General features: G+C 41.2%; 1 protein-coding gene across 3 annotated transcripts in view; it reads right to left on the bottom strand.

Annotated features, from left to right (window-relative positions):
• Positions 1 to 24,719, bottom strand: part of USP25 (ubiquitin specific peptidase 25) — a 90,098-nt gene extending 65,379 nt beyond the window's left edge. The window contains exons 1-3 of one of the 3 annotated variants that reach the window (XM_038124962.1): positions 24,452 to 24,719; positions 3,637 to 3,714; positions 2,059 to 2,203 (exon numbers count right to left, since the gene is read on the bottom strand). In XM_038124962.1, the coding sequence (XP_037980890.1) occupies positions 2,059 to 2,203; positions 3,637 to 3,714; positions 24,452 to 24,496 (268 nt within the window). In that variant the 5' untranslated portion in view covers positions 24,497 to 24,719. Of the gene's footprint in view, positions 1 to 2,058; positions 2,204 to 3,636; positions 3,715 to 24,451 lie in introns of those variants that run through there. The other 2 variants (XM_038125039.1, XM_038125120.1) reach the window with 2 other exon arrangements.
• Between the last annotated feature and the right edge of the window lie 213 nt (positions 24,720 to 24,932).

Genomic DNA, 24,932 nt, shown 5'->3' with positions numbered 1-24,932 from the left:
ACGACAGTGTTTACTAACACAGGGCCCTGAGACTTGGCCTTTCACTGCATTTTTACAATCTAGAATCCAAACAATTACAGGCAAGCACATTACAAGGAAAGATTTCTTCCAGAAGCACTCACTAGGTCACTACAGGAGCTTGGCGGGGGGGAAGGGGAGGCAGGCTCCATGGTCACACTGGTTTTGACTTCTGTTCTGCTGCGGATGTTCACTTCTTGCCTTGTAAGTCCTCTAATTTGATGAAAAGTTCACAAATATGCCTTTATCTCATAATGTGTTTTCAGTCTAACTAGAACAGCAAAGACCGGTTAAGGGCTCTCATCTTTGTTGCCAGTGGGGACCTGACCAGATATTAAATATGTTAAAAAAATTTCAAAACCTACTTTTCCCACAGCAGTTGTTGTTTCTTGATCACTGACTTGTCATGCTGTATAACTGTAAGTAATCTGCCTTCTGCCCTCCAGAGAAGAGAACAGAATCCTGAAATTCACCTTGGAATGTACAACTCAAGACCTACCCTTCTCAGTTTGACCATCTGTCATGGGTAATGTGGGCTCGTGCAGATTTGATTCATATCCCTTGTCACCTCATTTCTTCAGTAAGGTTGTACAGCACAGTAAGAGACAGCAAAACTAAATACTTCTATTAATGGGATTGCTATTAAATCTAATTAAACACAGACTCCAAGAGAATCCAGCTTACTATTCCACTGCCATAGTAGTTGTCAGTACTAGAAACTTTGACACAGTGGTGAGTTTGTTCTTAATAGCCTTCATTCCCTCAATGGCAATTTTCGGACTCTGAAAATTAAACACGTGGGGAAGGTTGTGTGTTTTCTTTCCAAAGGAGTGAAAAGAAAAAATACACAAAAAACCCCAAGCCACCCACCACAATTTACTGTATGGATAATACAACTACCTATAATGCACTCAGGACATTTTATACAGGGTTGCTAATAATACCAAGGATTTAAATGCAGTTTTCAGATTGGACATGCTGAGAATAAACTCATCTCTAATTAAAGAAAAAAGTTTTAAAAATTCATGTCAAGGTTCTGCAGACAAAAGATAATTGTACAATTGATAAGGAAATCTAATTAAACTTCTTTACATTGAAGCCACCATGAGCAAAACATAGGAGGAAAAAAATCCTACGGCAGGAGGCACTAAATCCTACTTGTTTAATAAAATCTACATAGATGTACTAGATATATGGCCAAAGAACTGATACATAATTAAAATATTCTCCATCTGCATTGCAAATGGTGTAAAGTAACTATAGCATCAAGAAACTCAGATTTTAAAGATATCAATCCCACTACAAAACTTACTTTGACTTTTATTTCTGTGTTATTTCCTATATTTATTTCCAGAACACTTTTATTTTTTTTTCCCCATAAAAATAACTATACACTAAAGCAGAGGATTAGAACCTGCAAGACTTAGAGAAATGCAGGTTGTGGGACCTTCTGTATCAACTAAATGAAATTGTTTAAAATCAGGTATATTTAAGGCTAATTTCATATATAAAATACCTACTCTTTTAGTATTAAATGCATACTTAACCTCCCACATCTCCCTTTGGGAAAGTCATTCCTGTCAGGGAGGAGCTACTCTTAAGAATATTAAGCTTTAGCATATTAAGACAAACAATGACAGAGTCTTCTCCAATTTTGTTTTGACAGAGGATACCCAGCTTTTGCCTTAAATTATTTACTGCATGACCCCAAAATAACATCTCTAATATGAGGGAGGAAAAAAAAAGGTAAAAAAAGATGGAAAGCCCAGTTACTCACCCTTTGATCAGTATCATACATATATGTAAAGGTAATGCCTAAAGGTAGCTCAAATAAAAAAAAACAAAAACAAAAAACCACAAACCCCAAAAAAACTAAAAAAACCCAAAAACAACAATCCCCACTGAAATAAGGAAAGAGAGAATACATAATGATCTAAGAATTGATAAGTAAGAATTATCTGCATATTAATAGTTAAGTCACAGGCAAGGTTTTATTTCCCATGCCTTTAAACTAAACTTATGAAAAGAAAAGATACCTACTGGTGTCTGCCTGGCTGCCCACACTGATGTATCTGTCATTCCCAGGAAGGGCTGTTTGGTAGTAAGTTGCCTCCTCTAGCTGGGGAACCTTGGCATTCTTCGCAGTGAGAAAAGCCACAGCCAGCTCCAGATTACCATTGCTGTCCTTTAAGCATTAAAAAAAACCAAAAAAAACAAAGAAGTGAGAGTCCTCTCACCCTTTCTTTATTTTTCTTAAAAACAGAGGACATGATTAGCAACTTTAAATCAATAGCCTTTGTACTGTCAGGTAAAATACTGACTCAAAAAGAAAGTTTGCAAACTTGACATATTCTGCATAGTCCACTTTTTTTTAACCCAAATAAAGATAAAATATCTTATAAAAACTGTTTTGGTGGTGTTTCACTTATTTCAGGAAAGGAAAAAAAAAAAAACTGTCTTGTAGTGTAGGTCAACCTCTCAACAAATCACTATATTCACTGGAGTCAGACTTCAACAGGAGTCAAATGAATTCTTCTGAAAATATTGTTTCATTTTTAAAGCCAGAGATCCGGGCTTTTGAAAAGCAGTTGTGCACATGACTTATGCTAACAACAACTGCCGGTTTTTGTGTAGATATATGTTTTTGATTTAAATTATTAAATCCTCATTTACCATGTATAAATGGCTAATAAAGTTTTGCTTGAGGGAGACAAAGCATTTTTAAAATTTTGATATATATTTATTAATATGGAAACAATACAGAGAGATCTGCCATTTTTTACTTGCTTCAAATAATTCTTCTGTGCTGTGACATAAATTACAATGGTTGAAAAAACATTGAAACAATACCAAATTAGCAAAGGTTGGCAAGTTCAAGCAGTTCTTCATTCTACAAAGTAAGCAAAGCCTGTGCATGGTAGAAAACAGCCACACCCTGACAAGAAAACACTACTTGGTTCCTCAGGAGCTGATCATCTGTAGTAGCATCAACGTATCCCAAAAAAATTCACACAAAGGTTAAAGGCAAGTCATAACAATCCTGTCTTTTCATTTTTGAACACTTGATTAATTTTTAGGTCAGTACCAAAAGAGAAGAAGATTCCATGCAAAGTGAACAAGCCATCATTACTAGCTTTTTTTTCTCCCCTGAAATAAATTCAAGCAGGGAAGGGGAAAAAAAAGGGGAGGAAGGCAAAAAAAAAGGGGAGGAAGGGGAAAAAAAAGGGGAGGAAGGGGAAAAAAAAGGGGAGGAAGGGGAAAAAAAAAAGGGGAGGAAGGGGAAAAAAAAAAGGGGAGGAAGGGGAAAAAAAAAAGGGGAGGAAGGGGAAAAAAAAAAGGGAGGAAGGCGAAAAAAAAAAGGGGAGGAAGGCGAAAAAAAAAAGGGGAGGAAGGCGAAAAAAAAAAGGGGAGGAAAGGAAAAAAAAAAGGGGAGGAGGAAGGGGAAAAAAAAAGGGGAGGAAGGGGAAAAAAAAAGGGGAGGAAGGGGAAAAAAAAAGGGGAGGAAGGGGAAAAAAATGGGGAGGAAGGGAGGGACAGACTAGAAAAGGGTTGGATTTATGATTTCACAGGCAGTTAAGATGCATTCAGGTTTATTCAGCTACAAGTCACTTATCGTACCTTCAGTGCCTGTTGAAGTACCTGGATGTCATTGATACCGGTGATCTCTCTCAGCTGATTTAGAAATGTTTGCTGGTGCTAAAAAGAAAACAGAACATCGAAATAAGATTAGAGCCAAAAAAACAGCAAAACCATGTCTTAACAGAGTACACCCCTCCACAAACATTAAAGGCATCTCCATATGAGGTTTATATACCACGAAGGGGTAGAACCTACATTACTCGAGTTTGTCTTAGTTTCTGGAATTTAGGCACTTTTTTGGGAATCATTAATTCCCAAATGTAATGATTTTGCATTTTGGTTGTTTGCTCAGTTTTGGATTTTTTTAAACCAAAAAAATTGGTAAGCTTATGCAACATGGGTTTAAGAAGTCCATATGAAGCCACAGTTGGCCCTTCTAAACAAATAAAACTCCACAGCTTTGGTCTCCAGTGGCAGTAGTGGAAATAGCTGACTGAACACCCACCAAAACCAACTTTTTTAACTCCCAGTTATTCTCAACCCCATTATTTCCTTAACATAAACAATTCCTAATCATTCCAAACACAAATCCTGGAAATTCAACTTTGCTGACCACTGAGGTATTTTAAGAGAAATACTATAAAAACTCCAAACAAAACAAGTTTCTTGATACTGAAACAGAACATTAGGAATCCATCCAAACTGCCTTCCTAGGCCAGCTGAATCCAACTCTCCCAAATCACATAAGTCAGCACCATGACTAAGTTTAAAGCACTGAAGTTTAAAACACTTGGAATTAGAAAATGAACAAGAGGTTCTGGATCTCTTAAATATTCACTCCATAAGAATTTTGAGGCTTGGTTTTGTTTTACTTAAATAAAAATCTGGTCCCACCCCTGTTCAGGGACAAGAGATGATTCACTCTGGTCATGCTCAGCTATCCTATCACAGAAGCAAAAGCAGACACTAAGCTGGAACAATCTTTGAACTCCTGTAAACCATTAAAAGCATCTTAACCATTAAAACCATTAAAAAACAGAGCATTGACCATTGCTCCATACTATCAATCTCAATTGCTCCTTTGGCAGATGGGAAATGGAGAAAAAATATTTGCAAATGGTTTTTCTTTTTTATTCTTTGCTCACCACATCCTGAACTCAAAGCAGTAATTTTGTCTATGAAAGAGAAAATTTTTGTAAAGTACAGGGTTTTGTTCACATGACAAAAAGCATATTTCCTATCAGAAACAAATAAACATTCTCCTGCTACTCTCCAAATTCATTTTAAAATAGCAACTCTAATTGTCTTGCAGCTTCTTCTAAAAGACTTATTTTTTAGCTGAATTATCTGGAATCAAATATTCAAATACCCTTATTCTTCCCTTATCACTGCTTTGTATAGAGGAGGAAATTGAGATCTGCATGAATGCTGAATTCCCCAGGGAGAAATTAACCTGGCAGGCACTACTTCATGCCCTAATAAGTTGAAATAGAAGGCGTATAGTTCAGGATGTTTATGAATTACATACACAATCTTCCCTTCATTTATGATCCTAAGAGACACTGCTAACAATCCAATTTGCCTCCTTCTTTTTTCTTTTCCTTTTAGAAACCCTTCTCTTGGCACAAGAAAAGTGAAGTGATGCAGGAAAACAAACTCCCACTCTATCCCCATCCCTCACCCCCTGGTTTGTTTACTCTGTGCATTTCATAGCACTGTACAAAGCCATGACTTGTTTCTCCTATAAAGTTGCTTTCCTGCTCCTAAGTCTGGCAAGAATCAAAGAAATTAAATAGAGTATTAGGGAAAAATAATTACAACAGCATTAAAATTGGCAGCACCAATTCAAGGGCATGGCAATAAAGTGGATTTCTTTTTCTATTTGCCACCAACACGATGGGGAACAAAACAGAAAATAGTTTCACTGTAAATTATTACAACAACAAGTTATAAGAGATTTCTGTATCTTCCATAATATATACAACACTTGGAAAGGCTGATTGGAGTATATTCATCGTTCACAGAGACTGGGAGAACACAGAGGAGACAGTTTACCAACAAACAATCTCTTAGCAGTTCAAAATATTGGCTGTTAATTTATGAACACAGCTGTGACTTATAAACTTAGACATCTGTAGTTTCCATCCACATTTCAGCATTCCAGCATAAAAGCTGTGTTTCAAGGCCCCCTTCCCATGGACATACACATTTAACAGATCAGAACTACACCCAGAGATGCTTTCTCATCAAGAGATTATTTAAGTATCTAAGTATACTTTTTTAAGGCCAAGAGTTTAAGGTTCTCAGCTCCAGAATTTCTAACTGGTAATTAAAAGAACAACATGGATAATCCATAAGCACCACTGTTAGAAGTGACAGGAATTAAGAGGAAAACTAACAGTTCTCCTGAACACCTTAAGTGGAGCTTTGGGGCATTTGTCTGGTTTGGACATTACTGTTTCTTCAGCTAAATGTGGACAAGTTGCCACTAATTTCTAATTGACTTACTTCAAATCATGCAGAAGTTAAATAATGGTCACATTCCCTTTCTAGGAGTAGTGTAATTGACATTATTTCCACCTGATCAACATGTTCTTTTCATACTTGTTTATAGACTAACAGATCTTCAGAAACAATTGTAAAACTGCATAAGGCAGCTAAAAACTCCAACGGGTGGCCTTCTCTTCCACAAATTCACCATCTGCCCTCATGCTCACAGATCTGATGTAACTGCATCCATCATCTTTACTATATGCAATGACCTTTTTTGCAACTGGATGATTAACTTGCCATCAGTCTCCTTCACTGTAATAGTGACAGTATGTTATTACCCTTGAAACTGCGTTAACACAAGTAATTCTATTTCTTTTCATTACAAGTGGCAGAGCAGGCAACTGTCAAACCCTCTGCTCATTCACTATCAGAGGATGAGATTCAATTTTCTTTTTGCTTTTCTTTTCACTTAAGACACATATGAAACAATTGCAACCACATTCCGAGAGCTTGTACTACTGAATTCCTGATATGACTTTTTTTAGTGCATCTGTACTACTTTGCAAAGTCAAAATGGCTAAATTTTGTTTTGAATAATATTCCTTTAGCTCTGGTTACCGTGGCATACAGAAAACTTACATTACTATTACCCATGACTGAAGCTTAGAGATCAATTTCTAGTGCAATCACTAAACAGTAAAGTCTCGACTGTATGGTAAGAAATATTTAATACTACAGACAGGCTTCTACATATGAAGCAAGTCACCCTCCTTACTCCTGTAAATGCTCATTCTGATTACATTTACCCTAAAAGCTCAAGAAGCTTGGGCTAACTTGAGTTGAAGTGGCTGTAGCATATAGACCCTCAAATGTCTAAAACCACATAGATATATAAAACAATTATAATAATAATTCACTCACAATCAAAAATACCCCAAAAAGCTCACCTTATGCTAAAACAAAGATAAGAAATTAAGAAAGCAGCAAAGTATTTACAAGTGTCTGAAGTACCTAGAGCAGTGTACGCTCATGAAATCAGGTCAGTGAGGGAAGTTACAGATCACAACTACCCATTCTAACATAAAAAAGCTGCCGTATCTTTTCAATGCAGCTCTTTCCTGATTCCCTATTTTTTCCAACCTTGCCTCAGCAGAGGTTCAAATTCTGAATTATAACTCACTGTACTTTAATTCAGTTTAATAAGCAGCCTCTCTTTCCAAATGGACACACAAACCAGATCATTCCAACAGAACCAGGTACTAAGAAATCCACCTGCGTTCTTTCAGGTTTGCCTATACCCACTTCTGTTTGCTATTCTATCCCCAAATTTACATGATTGATTCCATCTTTTCTCTAGCAGAGATCCTCCAGTTTAGTGAGTCAAGACTCCAGTAATCTCTGCAGTGTTAGGACATATGTGCACACATGTCACACACACATGCATTCTCCATGAAGCCTGAACAGCATTTGACTCAACTCTAAAAAGCGCCCAGGACTTGATCTCCGACACCAGACTGTGCTGGTACAGCTGCTGCAGGGTACCCCAAGTCCTTGGCCACACAAAGGAGATGGTTCACAAGAGATGGTATGGCTGCCCTGGATCCAGCTGTTCACACCCCTCAGTCCCACATCATGCAGCAGTCTGTTCCCTGGGGCTTTCATGCACAAGCTATTCCCAGCCTTTCCCTTTCCTCTGGCTCCCTGAGGTATGTAGGCACTATGTATCTTCAGGCTTTCAGCTCTTGGAAGATTTTAACTAACAAGAAATTCTCCCATTTTCCTGGATGGAGGCCAAATTTGTGTATTAGCAATGCATGCCCTTATTTCCAAGTCTCTCCTTTTTCAGCCATCCCTCCCTTGCTCTCAGGAAATGCCTAATTAAGATTATCTGGTTTATAACCTCACACAATAGCATATTCAGTAGCTGTGCCAGCACCAGTGAAGCAGAAAAGGATCTGCACTACTATCAGCTTAGGGAGATACTGTACCCAAATTAGTTCCACGACAGTACTGTAAACTCTGATAACTTCCTACAATCAAAGCAAAAAGCTAAATTACACAAATGTTTTTTTTTGAACAAGGCAAATCTCATAAACCGACTAATACTGAATTACAGTGAAGATAAATTTGGAGGGGAAATTAGCCACCTTTTGATCTGTTTATTTTCTCCTCTCTTCAGCTTCTGAAGAAGCACATGTAAACTTCGTCTTTATTCATGGCAACATCCAAATATTTGCATTTGCAACACAAGCATTTAAAAACTCAGAAGATAAAACAACCCTTTTCCATTTCCAAGCACAGATAAAATTGTATGTTCAGGAATGAATGAGATGATCTAAGCATTAGAAGGAGAAACAGGATCTATGGCCTCACTACACAGTTCACATTTCAATTATGTACTACATAATGAAAATGCACTAGGGGCACCAAGTTGATTAGAAGTATGCAACACCTTTTCTATGGGAAAAGGCTAAGAGAATTGGGATTGTTCAGCCTCAAACAGAGATGGCTTAGGGGCAACTTGCAGCCTTCAACCATATGACAGGAGTCTACAGGAAAAATGGAGAGAGATTATTTACAAAAGCCTGGAGTGACAGGACAAGGGGCAATGGCTTCAAACTGCCACAGAGCATACTCAGATTGTGTATCAGGAAAAAAATCTTGACTGTGAGGGTGGTGAGGCACTGGAAAAGTTTGCCCTGGGAGGCTGTGGGTGCCCCATCCCCAGAAGTGTTCAGCAGGGAGGGCGGAAACAGATGATCTTTAAGGTGCCTTCCAGCCCAAGCCATGATTCTGATTCCCGAGGGATGAATACTTTTATTAGAGACAAAAAAAAAAAAGAAAGAGAAAAATGCAAATGCTGAGAATGGCATTTTGACTCAGGCCCTCCACACAAATCCCACTTTCCTTACTTTCTAGTGCAACACTGATTTATAAGACCTATTTATTGGAAGAAAATTCAAATGACACTCCACAAATATTTTATATTAAAGACAATTCTAATGAGGCCTGAGCTGTAGAGGACCTGCTAATGGCATTGCTTGAAAACAAGTAGCTAATAAGCTGGTTTCCTCATATGATGCTGCTGTAATGAGAAGAACACTGAGGGCTTAGAGGAATTTAATCCTCCATAAAGAGGCTTTAAGTTTCTGCTACAAACAAACAAACAGAAATAGTTTAACATACAAAGGACAAGCATACTAAAGACCCTCAATTACTACTGTGAATATAATTTTCTGCCACATTAATCGTATCTCCCAGGAATAGTTAAAAGGCCCACAGACACTGCTGTACATTACAGCTTCCAGCACCACAGATACATTAACCATTTTCTAAATATGCTGTTGGTCAAGTTCCAAATAGGCAAATAAAAACTAACTCCTTCCGTGAAAATATTGAGCTGAAATACAGGAAAAAAATGCAGTCAGCTCCAGAAGGCTTTGTTTTTCCCAGCTCTGTCCCCAAGATTTTTCTCCATGTATGTGCAGAAAAAATGTATTTATAAAAATATATAAATTAGAAAGTGGTTATACGTATACATTTTTAAAGCACTATTTTGCTAATGCAAATACCAAGTTAAATCTCTGCACCAGCTCTAAGGTGCTCCTTAAAGAACAACAGAATTAGGTTCCCTTGCCCAGCATCTGCTAGCTGGGCTTCCTTTTGTTCGGGTATGAAAAGAGAAACCTCTAACATGACATTGTATCCTCTAAGAAAGTAGGTAAAGATATATTTTTACACATACTGTAATGCAAAATGCACCTCAGCTTTGGTTCAGACAAAAATCACCTGTGGAGAGCAAAGGACATGCATAAAGACAGCAGATTTTCAGTCTGTGACTGCTCTGCACAGGCTGCCAAAATCTGACAATTACAGCAGCAGCTTGTACAAAGGGCAACTGGACTGAGAGCAAAAACTTACTTCAAGGAGCAAAAGGACACAGTGTATGGCAGGAACTTTCAGCCAACCACAGCCTCACCCAAATAAAACTTGCAGGTGAAAAAGGCTTGAGTGCACTAGTTAGGTGTGTACACTCTTCTCACAAAAATTAAATTAAGGATTCTACTTAATCATAGCTTTATGTAACCTATATTGATCCTAGACAACACACAGAAGACCCTCACCAGATTTCCATGCTTTTCATGCTTTAACTAGTGACTTTTCAATTAATTTCAATGCCTGATATTAAGATTTCTACACAACATGAGATCATACATTCATATTAACACTCACAATTCTGAGCCGCATATGTGGCCAAAAAAAAATATCTTTTTCACTCTCAGCATATACATTTGTCTTTATTTAAGTTGATAGTTAAGGGCTTTGAGATAATATTTTCAGGAGAAGCTCGAGGAGTTTGGTTTGTATTCTCTGACACTAAATATAAGGCAAAACCCACCCAGAACTTATGATCACCTGCATGGGGAATACTCTCGCAATGAGCAGGAAAACCACCTGCTCAGTTCACAGGGGTAAATTTTGAAATTAGTCTATGAACTGATTTATGAACACTGTTGCTTGAGTCCATGTTTCAATGAGTTACTCATAGCTAGTCCTAAATAAGCCTCAGTGACAGGATGCTAATCAAGAAAGGATAGCAACCTTAGTACTTACTGAAAACAAAAAGGTGTCAGAAATGCAAAATTACCAAGATTTTTGAGGGGTTTTTTTGTTTTAAACCATCATGATTTCTCCATACCCTGCTCAGCATAACAGTGAGCTTCCCAAGAATAATGACAGCAGCTCTGAAATTAATTAACTACACTAAAACAAATGAGTTCTTCAGTTTCACTTAACTAGACACAAGTTAAACTTCAGGTTGTATTCAGAGGAACCACCATGGGAAAACCTGCTTCACCAAAATTGCTTTGATTCATACTCTAGTAACTGTGACAGTAATTAGCAAAAAATCTCTGCTCCAGTTCAATTTTGTTAAGTAATTAGTTACTGGTAGCAGTGGGAGGGGTCTTTCAAAGCAGCAGCACATACTATCTGTAAACTACACATAAATTCAGGAGGATTCCTCCAAGAGCCCTGCCACGGACAACAGTTGGGCAGTGACACGGTACCAGTGGTTCACAGCCCATCCCACCTCAACACCAAGTGACCTGCAAAAAACGTGCACAAGCCATGGCAAACTAAAGCCAGTGGGGTCAGTCAGAGGCAACGTTATACAGATAGAAAGGAGGAGGAGGCTGGAGGATGACAGATACACAGCAAACTGTGTGTACATAAATATACAAACATAGAACCACAGGGGTAGCAGTTGGAAGGGGCTTCTGGGGATCATCAGCACCCTGCTGAAGCAGGATACACATTCACACATATGAGGAAAGGCTGAGAGAAACGGGGCTATTCAGGCTGAAAAAGGGAAGACTTTTGAGATGACCCAATTGTAGCCTCCCAGTAGCTGAAGGGAGCCCACGGGAAAGCTGGAGGAAGACTATTTACAAGGGCCTGGAGTGACAGGACAAGGGGGAATGGCTTCAAACTCAGAGTAGGTTTAGCTTAATATTAGGAAGAAATTCTTTAGTGTCAGGGCAGTGAGACCCTGGCACAGGTTGCCCAGAGAAGCTGTGCATGACCCATCCCTGGGACTGTTCAAGGCCAGGCTGGATGGAGCTCTGAACAACCTGGTCTAGTGGAAGGTGTCCCTGCCCATGGCAGGAGGTTGGAACAAAATGAGCTTTGAGGTCCCTTTCAACCTAGGTCATTGTATGATATTTTTCCAATTACTCCTGTCTATTTTCTGTTCTAAAAGTTTATGTCTTAATTTTTTTTCTTCAGTTCACATATATTTACCATCACGCATAAGCATCCCATTTTACAGTGTCTGACCAGGCAGCACCACTAAGACTTAAGCTTTCTCCTCACAGGAATGACTATTGCCTAGGGTATAATTTTACTGTAGTCACTATTAAAAATGTCCAGCCTTGTCTTTCTGATCTAAAACAACACTGCCATGATATCCACATTTTTACACTTTGAAATATTTTCCTTTGCATCCCAATCACAGTTTAACCCATCACACCGAACACAAGCTCTTCTGGCTCATGTTTGATGTTCTTCACAGTCCTTCCTCTCAAGTGGAAAAGGCAGTCCCACTAGCCCATTCAAACATTCAGCACCTTTATAGGGCTGTTTTTCTCCAAACAGACATCATGATAGCCTCACCCTGCTCTGCATAATACCGAAGAGCTCCCACAGAAACACCAAGCTAGCCCCTCACTATCACTCTGCTGTTATGATAACCAGGGCTACTATTCTAGGAACAAACAAACCAACTCTGGAAATTCCAAGTGTACTCAGATCAGCAGGATCCCAGGCTCTGCAAGACTTACAAACGATAACACTCACAGGGACTGTCAGACCACAAGCTGCTTCCAAGGAGTCAGCTGTTCCTCCCAGGCTGTAGTTCCTGCTAGTGCTGGCCAGCCCAGGCTGGTGTTGCCAGATACCACTCATCCCTATGAGCCAGCACCACCACTCATCCAAACCTCTGGAAAGCCAGGCCAGGGTCCCAATAAACCAGAGAGTCGCTCTCTGCATACATTGATTTCCTGCCAACTTAGTGAGAGCCAGGGCTGGGACAAGGGAGGGGATAAAACAAAGATTACAGCAGTTTCCACCAGGTTCAACTGTTGTGGAGCAGCAGCCTTAAAAGAATAAGTTGTTTCTCTGCCATTATTTTAATCCTTCTTTTATCTAGTGAGAGAAACTGATGAGGGAAAAAGCCTCTTGCAGCCCCCCTCCTACTTAGGCAATATAGCAGAAAACTTACACTAATGGGAGACAAATTAAAAATCTCACAGTGACAGATGTGGTGCTCCTGGTGTGCACTTCTCATAAATAAATATGCACAATCAGACCTAGTCCTGCATGTGCTGTAATGCCATACACCGGTCTCCACTCCCTGCCTTAGGTGTGCACATCCAGAAGGATTTCATCTACTGCAGCTATTAATGGCACAAAGATCAAAGCTTCCACTTCACCTCAAACAACTCTGCTACATGCCCTACGTAAGTGATACCAGGAAGATTTCACAATTTTTCCACACAAAATTCCACACAGTACAGCAGAGAAATTGTAAATAAAATTTAAATTGCACTTTTTCACAGACAGGTCTGTATTACAAAGAGTCCACTGTATTCAACAGAAGGGGCACATTTGTGGAAAGAGGTCAGCTGTCTATTTTGAATAGAAAGGGAAAAAAAACCCAATCAAACTTAACAGAAAGCCTTTCAATAAAGGTCTTCCATTTAGTCCAATTAAAAAAAAAATTACTAACATGATTTCCTATAGAAACAGGCCTTGTAATCACAGAGTAGGCATGCACCCAGGCACGTCTAGCCTCCTACCTCTCAAAAGCAACGGCTCAAAGTCACCTCCAGCAACTTGGCCTGGCCTCAGGGATCCCCAAAAGCCTCAGCAGCACCCCCAGGCTTCCCAGCACCTTGTCCACCCAGCATGTAGCTCCTGATCACACTGCCTGCTCTTGCCCACATCTTGGGCCACAAGAAGTTAGAGGAGACAACATAGAGGGCTTGGGAAGAAGAACAGAGGGAGAGCACCTCCACTCCACTGCAGTGAGGTCTGCCAGAGGTGAACTCATCCCATAGCCTCAACTGGTCACTCCCCTAACTGTTGTGCATTATAAGACGCAGTTACATCAGGAAATTCACACAGTGCTATTTGCAGTATTCAGAAAAATTATCTGATTGCTTATCCTGCCCTCCACTAACCATTTACAAAGAAATCGTGCGAATAGAGATGTTTTTAGCCTGGGGAGGGGCACATGGGCACAGACAGACACAAGGCACAACTCTGCACAAGAATGAGCCTACAGATAACATTAAGTCACATAAAATCTGGGGCAGTGTTTAACAGGTTGCCTGGAAGGTGACAGGCTTCTGACAGCAGTTCCAGCTTCTGGGGCGAGACAGCCTTTCCTGGCTGGGTCAAGCACCAGGAAGGCGCTGGCACGTGCTGTATCCCTGCGGAAAGGCCACTGCTACACCACGGCCTGTGAAGGGCAGCCAGCAGCTTTCACTTGCATTGGGTAATAACCCCCATGGATGCAGGTGATGTTAGAATTGAAATGAACCTCAAACACAACAGAGACACTACAGTATTCAAAGACGTGATGAGATCTATACCAGGGATCAGCATGTAATTTTACTACCTCACAATTAAAGAAATAGTAAATTCAGCATTGCACTCCACAGAGGTGAAATTTTCTAGGCCATTGAGAAAGAAAGATATTGCTCCAAGTTTGGGGGGCACTTTCTAATGGACCTTATATTGAAATACACATTTGCCTCACCTCCCACACAGAAAGCTGAAGGTGCTATATTCTAAAACGTTCGGACATGGTCTCAAGAAATCTACAACCACCTTGGTTCGTAAGCACTGTTCACTGTAATTTAGCCCTGCCACTTTTACCAGCATCAGTGGTATCGTACCAAGAATGACTTTCTGCCATCACTACACACCTACCTGAAGCTTCAGAAGCTGACTTGAATAAAAGGGGTACAAAATACTCCTCTAACAAGTTCACATTTTTGGAAAATTATTTGAAACAAAAATTTAAATTCTGTTCTGACATCTTAGCATTATGCCAATACATTCTCCATCAAACAACAGAGATATAAACTCTGATAGTAAAATCTTCAATCCTTTTCTATTCAGTTAGGTCACAAAGCACTCAGCACCTTCCCTGGCCTCTAACAATTCAGCAGAGCCTGTGCATGGCACACACCCTCCACTCAGCACCAACAGCAGGTGGCACATTTAAAATTACCTTAAAATCAGCCCCAGAAAAAGCTTCAAGGCAACATGGTAACTTAGCAAAAGCTGGAACTGGTGACAATGAGGAAATCTGTCTGTCTTCACCATCAACAGAGCTTATCCTGTAGACTTGCAGACTGTACCAAAAAGGCATCCCAGGCAGCTTCAGGAGAGGGGGCAACTGTGGTCCAGACAGGACTGTCACAAGAGATATTCTGGGGCTTTCAGCACTAAGTCCCATAATACACATGCAAGACCAGAGAGAACTGTTAAAAGTTGCCAGTAAGCTGTAAGTTATTTTTTAATTTCCAAACCAGTAGTGGGATACAGACAGAGAAGATTTAATTCTAGTACCCATTTAAAAAAATGTTATAAGCTTAGATGCCAGAATTAAACAAAACTGGCCAATTACTACCACCAAATAATTAGAAGATTCTAAAGTAAGAAAACTACACAGTAGTGGGAAAGTCTCTAAATGAAAAAAAAATCCTCAAACAGGTGGGAAATTACATAAGAGATACAAGCAGAATTTGAAGAAAAGTACCTGACAGATGGGAAAATAGGTAATACCAAGAAGGGAAACCCCTGTGCAAGCCATCTATAAAGCTATTTAGCTTTAAAAAAAAAATTATATTTGCAGGCTTAAAAATGTTCTGATATCTTTTCCCACAGTTCTACATCAAAACAAAGCAAAAGTTAAAATCCACAAAGTATAGGAATGCTTCCTCAGTCATAACCTAAGATTTCTGGGATACAATATAGTATTCAGTTCTCTAACCAGGCCATTTATACCTATGCAGCGTAAAGTGTTGGGGGAAAATCAAATAGTACTTTTCCAACAAGTGTAGTTCCAGGAGAAATTTCTGTTTCAAAGTAACTAACTTTCAGAAGAATAAAATAAATCCAAAAACAAAAGGGAAGTGGTGTAGGAGTCTGTTCCTGCCATCTCCTCTTCTGAAGAGAACTAAGAATGAAGAATGTCATGTGCCAATGCACACCCAGTTTTTCCAGATGCTTACTTTAAAGCACTCTCACAGCACACACCTGAATGTAAATGAATACTATTTTCAACTTCCATGTGACACTCTCCTTTTTTTTTTCCAGCTTAAACCCAGCAGAAACACAGCTAAATTCAACTTTTCAAAGTGACTTCATGTTTTAATGGAAATTTATTGAAAGAGTAATTTGTTTGAGAATAAGATAGAAATTTCAAGCACAGGTATCTGACCTTCCTTGGAGTCACACAGCTGTGAGCAGGACAGTTACCACATAAACCATGCGTGACCTCAAGCCTACCATTTACTGTGCAACAAAAGTAAAAACTGGCATGAAATACAGTTGCATAAATCACAATCCAAAAGTTTTACACCTCAGACTCAGACCCTAATATTAAAGTGAACATCCTCTTCTAAAGGGAGCTCTCTGGATTTTGGGGTACAACACCAGTGAAATGATGACAATTGGCAGGACGAAGCCACAGAGGGATAGAATGCCTCATATCACATGCACTTATTTCCACAAATTCTGTGTATGGTAGGATACAAGGGTCAATTAGATTTAAATAGCTCCAGATCATGCCTTGCAAACACTAATGCCTCTCTGAGAAGCTTTTATTAAATACATTGTTCTGTCTACCTCTGCTTACTATAAAGCTGAAAATATGCTTTCACCTGATGGCTAAAAAAGCTGTAGTCAAGGATATTTTAAACACAATCTCCATTTTCTTGGCACCTAAACTAGGATAAGCTTGACTGTTGCCAATTAGTTGATAACATGGATATTTTAAAATAAATACTGTGCAGAGTATAATTTTTTTTCAGCAAGAATCCACCAGGTAAAATAATTCAGAAACCAGCTACAAACAAAAGCATCAAGTCAAAGCTGGGCATCTCAGAATAAAACTTGTTCAAATTTGCATACTAATATTTCCTTAAATGCCCTTTAAAAAAAGTGGTTTACATACACAAGTCTGTGTCAGGTAATGTTTTCAAAGTTAACCTAGTTGCAACACCAGCCTTCAATCTGTTCCACATCACATGTCCTTTGGATTCCACTTCTCTAACACCCTTAGAAGGAGAGATACTTTAAAGCTGTGGACACTCAGCGGTGCTACTGCTCACAACAATGCTGTCCCTGCTGAAGTCCCATCACCAGGTAACACCAGATTTCAGGGAAACTCTCATGCTGATGGCTTTCAACATGCTCCTGAATTTCATCCTTTATGGCAAAGAAAAGCTAATGACATTTACAAAACAATGAAAACTGCAAAGCCCAACTGAAAAAAAAATAAAAATCAGTGCCTTCTTAAAAATTGCCAAGTCTAGTCTGAATAGATTATTTTCATTGTGATTTTCAAATGCTTAGAATGAATGATGCTACTAAATACACAGGAAAGCCACCGTATAATGAAAAAAAGGAGAACTCAGAAAGCCCGTCACCAACAACTGAAGTCATCATCAAAGTGTCCAGCTCATGATATTTTGTGTCAATCTGTTCTTTACACAATCTTAGGACACAGTTCTTCCTTTAAAACATTTCCCAGCAACTTCAACATTTTGAGTCAATGTTGCTTAACATTTCGCTCAGATTAAAGCCCAAACCCACAGACTCTGCACAACACCCACAGGAAAACTACTGTGTAGTTCAGTATGCTAAAAAACCAGCCCCCTACCAGAAGATAGAGCCGTGTGAGGGTCAGCAGAAGTCAGCACACTCCCACAAGCCACTCCAGAACACAGACTGGCGTGGTAGCCTCAAATATTGAGGCAGGGAGGTGTAACCCTCTGCAGCCAAGAGATACTTCATCCACTTCTGAAAAATGGGGCGGTAACAGAGCACAAAGGTGGTATGGACAGGATCATTCAAAAAGATGTTTCATGAAAATTTTCCACTAGTGGTCTGTAGAGCTCTTAGTCAATTACAAGTTTTGAATTCCTACAAAAATCTAGCAATGGAAAACTGTAAACCCTGCAATACAATGGGAGCAAACTGCAATGCTGGAAGAAAGCAACATTTTAGATTTACCATTTTACCACAGCATACACTACAGCTGCTCCCAATTTTACCTGCAAGCTTGGCTGAGGTGTGCAGGCACAATACAGCTTATGGTAACATCTATATTCAGCACACTATTCATGTAAAGTAACATGAAAAAATCTGACACGTGCTGTTCAGAACATAGTGTGTTGCCAAAGTAAGAGTTACAAGTGTTCACAAAAAGCAGCAAGAGATGGCATTCGTCAGCCTGAGGAAACAGGAAAAAGTATTTCCTTTTGCTTGGCACAAAGCCTGAGGTTGTACCTTTACTTGGCACTAAGCCCGAGTCTGTACTACCATGCAAGGTATGCTCTGCAGGAAGGCATCTCAACACCTCATCTTTCCTTCAGCCCTAGAGCTTTAGCATTCTCTCCCTTTTTAAATAATAAAAAGGATAAGCTTTTAGAAAGCTTTCAACTTGCATGGCTTTGCAAGCAACTAACTCCTGTGATTCACAGTATCAGCTTTTCCCTATTAATTATGCTTGACCACCCATTACCCAGAACACTGGGCATATCACAGTCCCAAAGGGAACGGAGGGAGCTTTTACCCCATGTATCTCACACTCAGCTCCCTGAGAAATCACACATGAGTGACATCAGATTCACTTGACTGCTGAAACTGAATTTTCACTCCAGTCAAATACTTTCCACTCGTGGCAGATGTTGACTTCTTTAACAGCACCCCAACTGATAAAGTGTAATCATCAGCTAAGAAAAGCCATCTTTATTTCATTTTGTGAAAAGAAGACTGAACTCTACCCTGAATTCACAAAAATCCTTTTTGAAATACATTGTCACAACAGCCTCTCCTACATTACTCACCTAATACTATTAACTTGTGATTTGAATAGTGATGTTACACTGCTACTCCAGGCACAAGTCAACAGGCCCCTGCTGAGAACCTGAATTCTTTCAATTTAAAGGTGTCCATTTGCTGACTGAAGACCATCACATTGGTAACTTAGTCATCAGGGTTTGACAGGCAAGTTTAATAACAGAGCCAGCTAAAAAAAAAAAAATCCAAGCCAAGAAAAAAAATAAAACAAAAAACCAAAACAAACAAAATCCAAAACAAACAAAAAACCCCCAAACACCTACACACACACAACCCTTCACTGTGACTGAAGCAAATCTCCACCCACTTTAAAATAATCACAGTGACTATCACAAGAGAACTAGAAAGTGAAAGTCATCAGGATACTTTCATTTCCGAGAAAATCTGCTCCCATACCTGTGCTTTTCTACTCAGAGAAAGTAGAAAAGACTTCTCTCTCAGTCAGGTCCCAGCAACTCATGCACGCACACGCCCCCCCCCCCCCCCCCCCCCCCAACCCCCGCCTCTGATTTTTGAGAGTTCTATTCCCTAACAAGAACAGAAAATCAAATATAAAAAAAAAAAAAAAAAAAACCACAATCAAATAAACAAAACTGAAAAGTCAGGCCTTTAAAGGAATTTATTCCTACATGAATACATGTAAGTGAAGACATAGCTCTTAAGCTTTTTGTTTACATTTTATGCTATGGAATACCAGGAATGTCACATTTGACTACAAATGTGAGTGTCAGAGACCTCCCTGCTGGCTCTGCAAAGATCTGGGCCCAGCGTGAACAGACATCCTCCAAGTCCCCTGGGGCCTCAGGTTGATTTACAAACCTGGCCACTCAGTCCCCAGCACCTGTGACATCCCTCAACCTCACCATTCACATCACTGGAGCTATAGAGCCAGCTTCTCAGGGACCGAAAAAATGGGCTGCCACCTCCTGGATGGGTCTTTCAACAAGGAAGTAGAGAACATTTAGCCAGAAACAGAAGAGAAATTCCATCTTTTGTTCTTCCTTTCTTCCCCTTCATTTACTCAAGTCCATGGACACCAGCTGAACTCACAGAATTAAGGAGATGCTGGCCAAAACATATCTTCTAGGCACAAGAGTGTAAGAAAGGAACTGTTCCATTATCCTTCCACTTATATTTATGAAGCACTTTTTAAAACATGAAATACTTTTCTATTTTAAGACATGGGTAATTTGGGTTTTTTTTGACCTTTTCATAGAAGCTGATGGGTTTTACTATCTTTTGTAGCTGCTGCTCATAGCAGCTGTGAATACAGGGTTATCCTAAAAATACTGGGGGGAGGGGGGAATGTGTGCTAAGGATTTATTACAGATGTTTTAAAATAATACTACAAAAGGTTACCTGGAAAATCTATAAACTTTACACTTTCATATTCTGAAGCAGAACTTTTCTTTCAAGGTGTGGACCAAACATATTTAAAGACATTATTTCAGACAAATTCTAATGACAGTACTACACTTGTAAACTTCTCAAAAACACAATCAAAATCATTACTAAATTTCTGTAAAAGGTTTTCTGAAAGCAAAAAGTTTTAAACTGCTGTTAAAGGCTTCATAAAGGTGCTGATCCATATCATATTATATCAATAAACACAACCCTCCAAGATTCATCAAGCCTGCATAGATACTAAACAAAAAAAAAAAGACAAAAAAATAATCCAAAACTAACCACACACACCTCCACCCATTCCCAGCAAAATCCATCAGAACAGTCACAAAACCAGAAGGCATTGAGCAGACCAGTTTGACAAGAGCTTTCAAAATTACTTTGAATCACTGGCCTTTGCACCTTGCTCTAGCTTTCAGAAATACCAACAGGAGTCTGTGTCAAAGGTGTAACTACGAGCATTACAAAGTTTTTTGATATGAGCTTCTTAAATAGAGAACAAGATGCTTATATTTAACAGCATAACTCCACATTCATGTAATGTTTACAAATTACTCAGTAATTGGTGCAAACACTTTCAGTAAACCACTGTTGTTATTCTGCTCATTCTGGACAAAGAGGTACTAAAGCTCCGGGTACCAGCACTGGCAGCTGTAACCCACCCATATTCAAGCCCTTCAAGTTCGCCTGTCACACAGTCCAAACACAGACAGCTCCCCATTCATGAGGAGATGCAGAAACCATCCTCACTCCATGACCCTGGGACCATTTCTCCGGTGCACAGGGACACCTGCACGTTGGTCACAGGCAAGGGTGGCTCTGGCTTCGTGATGAGAGAGGGAGGGAGCCTGCAGCCTCTCGAATCCACCAGGCAACCACGAACTCAACTCTCAAGATACAGAGGTTTTAAAGATTTGAATTCTAAATCCTTGGAAGGTTGCCATCTATTAAGATGGAAAAAAACCCAAAAAAACAAAAAAGAGTACAGAGCTCCCAAGATACCTTCTTTGTTACCAGGTGCTCAGTAGATACTTTGCAATCACTTCCTGCCATTTAGGACTGCATCATGTCAATTGGTGGAGACAGATGACTCTATCATCCTCTGCATGAAGTGGCTATTGCTCTTATAAAAAAAAAAAAAAAAAAAAAAAAAAAAAACCACAAACCTCAGTGCCATACTATTAGCCAGGCATCATTTCAAGTGATAAATATCCTTAAAAGTTTGTGCTTCTTTTAGAAAAAAAAAAAAAATTACCTGAGCTGACACAGCTCTATTCTACTATTATTCTACTATTCCTGAGATTACACTGCCAATGCACTGCTGAATCACAGGTCTGAAATAACAGTGGGTGTGGGAAACCAAAGGACAGATAAAACAGCCTTTAAATCCATGTATCAACCAAATGTCAGGCTCTCTCCAGAAGCAGTAGAACTTGATAACACACATTGCTGAGAGGCCAGCTAAGTGCCACCAATTAAAACCCAGCTTCTTCAATCTGCTGTTCTGGGATGACCATCACAGTACTTATCAGAGCAGAGGCACTGCTGAAGCACGTTTAACCTCCCCACGTCATAACTTCCAGCTACCAGAAAAATCACCATTCACCCAGCCCCTGAACTCGCTGTGCAGGGGACACTGGCCGAGGGAAGGGTCAGCACAGCACGAGGGGCAGCTTAGGAAGATCTTCCTCCAGGAGGAAAACTGAGGTACACAGGCATCAGCCATGTTGGGCTGCCTGGAGTACGGGAAATCCTGCAACACTCGTGCCTTATTTCCTCGGCAGTAAAATGCCTGACAAAACAAAAAAAAAAGGATTGGACGGGACAGAAATACAGATTGGACAAAACAAGAAGCTACGTTTTTTTAACTTCTCATGTTGTTTACCTTTATTCACATGGCTTAGTATTACTGTGAACATTACCTATAACCTTCAGACACCGAACAATGTCAGAGAAGCACACAAGGTCCATGAGCAACATGAATAATTTGATTAATTATTTGCTTCAGGACATAATTTACAAGTTTTAACTAAGGGTCAAGATGACCAGTAGAGATGAAAGAAAAAACTTCTTTTGACCTGACGCAGCTGCTTTAACTGCACAATAAACTAAAGATAGCTTCAGTGGGAAGCAGGCTGTTTGTAGTTAAAGCATTTATTAATACAAACCTACATCTCCAAGTGCTGCTGAAGTTTGACACACGCTTCCTGTATGACAGTAAGAAAACATGATGAACAATGTTGGGAACCATGGCTCCGAATAAGGTATGCTGATGACTCAGGCATCTCTTGTAAACCCAAAATATTTCTGCTTGTATGTGGTTTCTTCACGCTAACAGAAAACAATTGTAACAAACTTTGAGGTCTCCAGAACAAACTCCCTTATTTGTGGACATTGGGTTTTTACTCTTTCAAGGGAAAACAGTAAGCTATTGCTGTGGTAGCCTCTCCACCTTTCATCCATCCATCAGCCCACTGCACCGTCACCATTTGCCTTCTTACATGCAAATACCTGATCAATGTTAAAGTTTGTCATCCAATTAGCTAGTCATTAGTCTCACTAACAATGAGAAAAATTTTACTCACTCTGGAGTCAAATAAAGCTTTTTGACAAAGTACTTTTAAGATTTGCCTTTCCCTCATTCCCCAAATGCATGCAATTAGGGATAAAACAGGTTAAAAGCAATTGCAGATAAGAAAATAATCACATGATTCAACAGAAATAATAATAAAAAAATCCCTGCCATGAAAAAACCTTGATATTTTATTCAGTTTCTCTAGACACTTAAAAAAGTGGCCAACACCCACAGATGCTGATTACAACTTCAGAATTATTGCTAGCTGTATTTTTTACTGCAGCATGGATTACTTGGCATATACCACAATCAATCTTCAACCTCCTTTTGGGCTTATCCTTGATTTGAAGCTCAAGTGAATCTGAACTACTGACCCACAAGCAGTAGTTTAGCTGAAGACTAAGGATCCTTCTAGTTTAGCTGAAAACTAACATTACTCCTTAAGGATTACTGTCAGAAAGCGCAAATAGGCAGCACTGATCAGGGTCCAGAAGGCACTATGTATCTGACGTGATAATTACGATATATTAAGTAAACCACTGACAAGAGGTTTTGTAAAGAATAAACTTGCTCACAAAAGTTGTCAGATGCACAGCAGCAACATCAGTTTTCAAACACAGCAGGCACATGCAGCAGCAAATCTGCTACATTAACCTGCGAGCACAGCCCAACTGAAAACACTGAGGGAGGAACAAAATCAGACCGTTCAGCCCTTGCCTTCCTGCTGAAGCCGCCAAAATCACTGCTAACTACCTCCAACTATGAGAGCAGTCCTCAGCCAGACACGCCCTCCCCCCAAAAAAGCTTTTTAAATGCGAGCTGTACCACTTTAACCAATTATACCCTAATCAGCACATTCCCACTGTCCACTCTTACGGCTGCAGCCATTGAACTTCCACACCGACTACACCAAAGCACATATACCTTTATCCTCTTATAAAGGCAGTACATGCCATTAAAACACTAATAAAAATCAGGGAAGAGGCAACAGTCATAACACGAACCACAAGAGTTGTGTTAACCTACAAATTACCTTTAAAACATATTATTGTAATTTAATTTTAGACATTTCTCTTGACAGTTCAGTTCAAGCAAAGGAAAGCTTTAGAAGATATCATTTTTTTTTCTTCTTTTAACAGAGAAACATTCTCCGTCGAGTCCTGGCGCACAGTAAAATACTGGTAAGCGCCGTCATTCCCTTAGCCCCGTTCGATGATGCACGTTAACACGAGTCCCTAAACCCGGCACTTTTTCACTCCAACAGGAGCGCGTCACTCGCTGGAAATAGCGTTCACCTTTGGCAGGCGCGGATGCCGGCGCTGCAGGGTCACGCTGGGCATGTGCAGCATCCCCCCGCGGGCCCACGCGGGGCTCGGCCGGGATCCCGCGCTCTCCCTGCCCGGCCCCGGTCCCGCCACTCTGCCCGGCAGCCTGCGAGCGCAACAGGCCCGCTCGGGGCCGCGGAGAGCGCGCCGCGGCTCCCCCGAGGGCAGTGCCAAGCCCGGGGCCGGGATGACCCGGGGCCGGGCCGGCAGCGGCCCCCGCTGCGGCTCCGCGGCCGCCGGAGCGGCGGGGCCCAGGCGAGGCCGCGGCACGGGCAAGGCCCGGGAGAAGCTCAGCGCGGGCGCGGGGACGAACGGCAGGAGCCGGAGCGGGCGCGGCCAGGCCCGGGCGCGGCGGGGACGCGGAGCCGCTCCAGGCCGGGCCCCGCCGGGGACTCACCTTGGCGGCGCCGCCGGGCTGCAGCACGTTCTGCTCCACCGTCATGGCCCCCGCGCGGCTCCCGGCGGCGCCCCGGGCTCGGCGGGTGGCGGCGGCGCCGTGCGGCGGCAGCTGGGCCGGGCCCGGGCTGGGCGAGCGGGGCGGGAGGCGGGGCGGGAGGGGGAGCCCGAGTCACCGCCCGGCGGAGGGGGACAGCGCAGCCCCGCTCCGGCCCCGCTGCCACTCCCGGAGCGCCGAGCGCCGCCCTCGGCCCGGCTGCGGCTCCCGGCGGCGCCGCCCCGCGCACCTGCCCCGGGCGCAGCCCCCGCCCGGCCCCTTCCCCGCCCTGTCACACCGCCCGCCTCCATCTTGGGAGCGCCCGGCGGGAGCTGGGCGGCCCCGCCGAGCCCCGCGGCCGCCCTGCTCCTCCCTCGGGAAGGGCTCCGCGTCCTTCGCCGGCTGCAGGGGCGGCCCCGCTGCGTCCCTTCCCTGGGGAAGGCAA

This window comes from Motacilla alba, chromosome 1, assembly GCF_015832195.1.
Source record: "Motacilla alba alba isolate MOTALB_02 chromosome 1, Motacilla_alba_V1.0_pri, whole genome shotgun sequence".
NCBI classification, from domain to species: domain Eukaryota; kingdom Metazoa; phylum Chordata; class Aves; order Passeriformes; family Motacillidae; genus Motacilla; species Motacilla alba.
The sequence above is the reverse complement of the archived record's forward strand: the minus strand, read 5'-3'. Positions and strand labels throughout refer to the sequence as shown.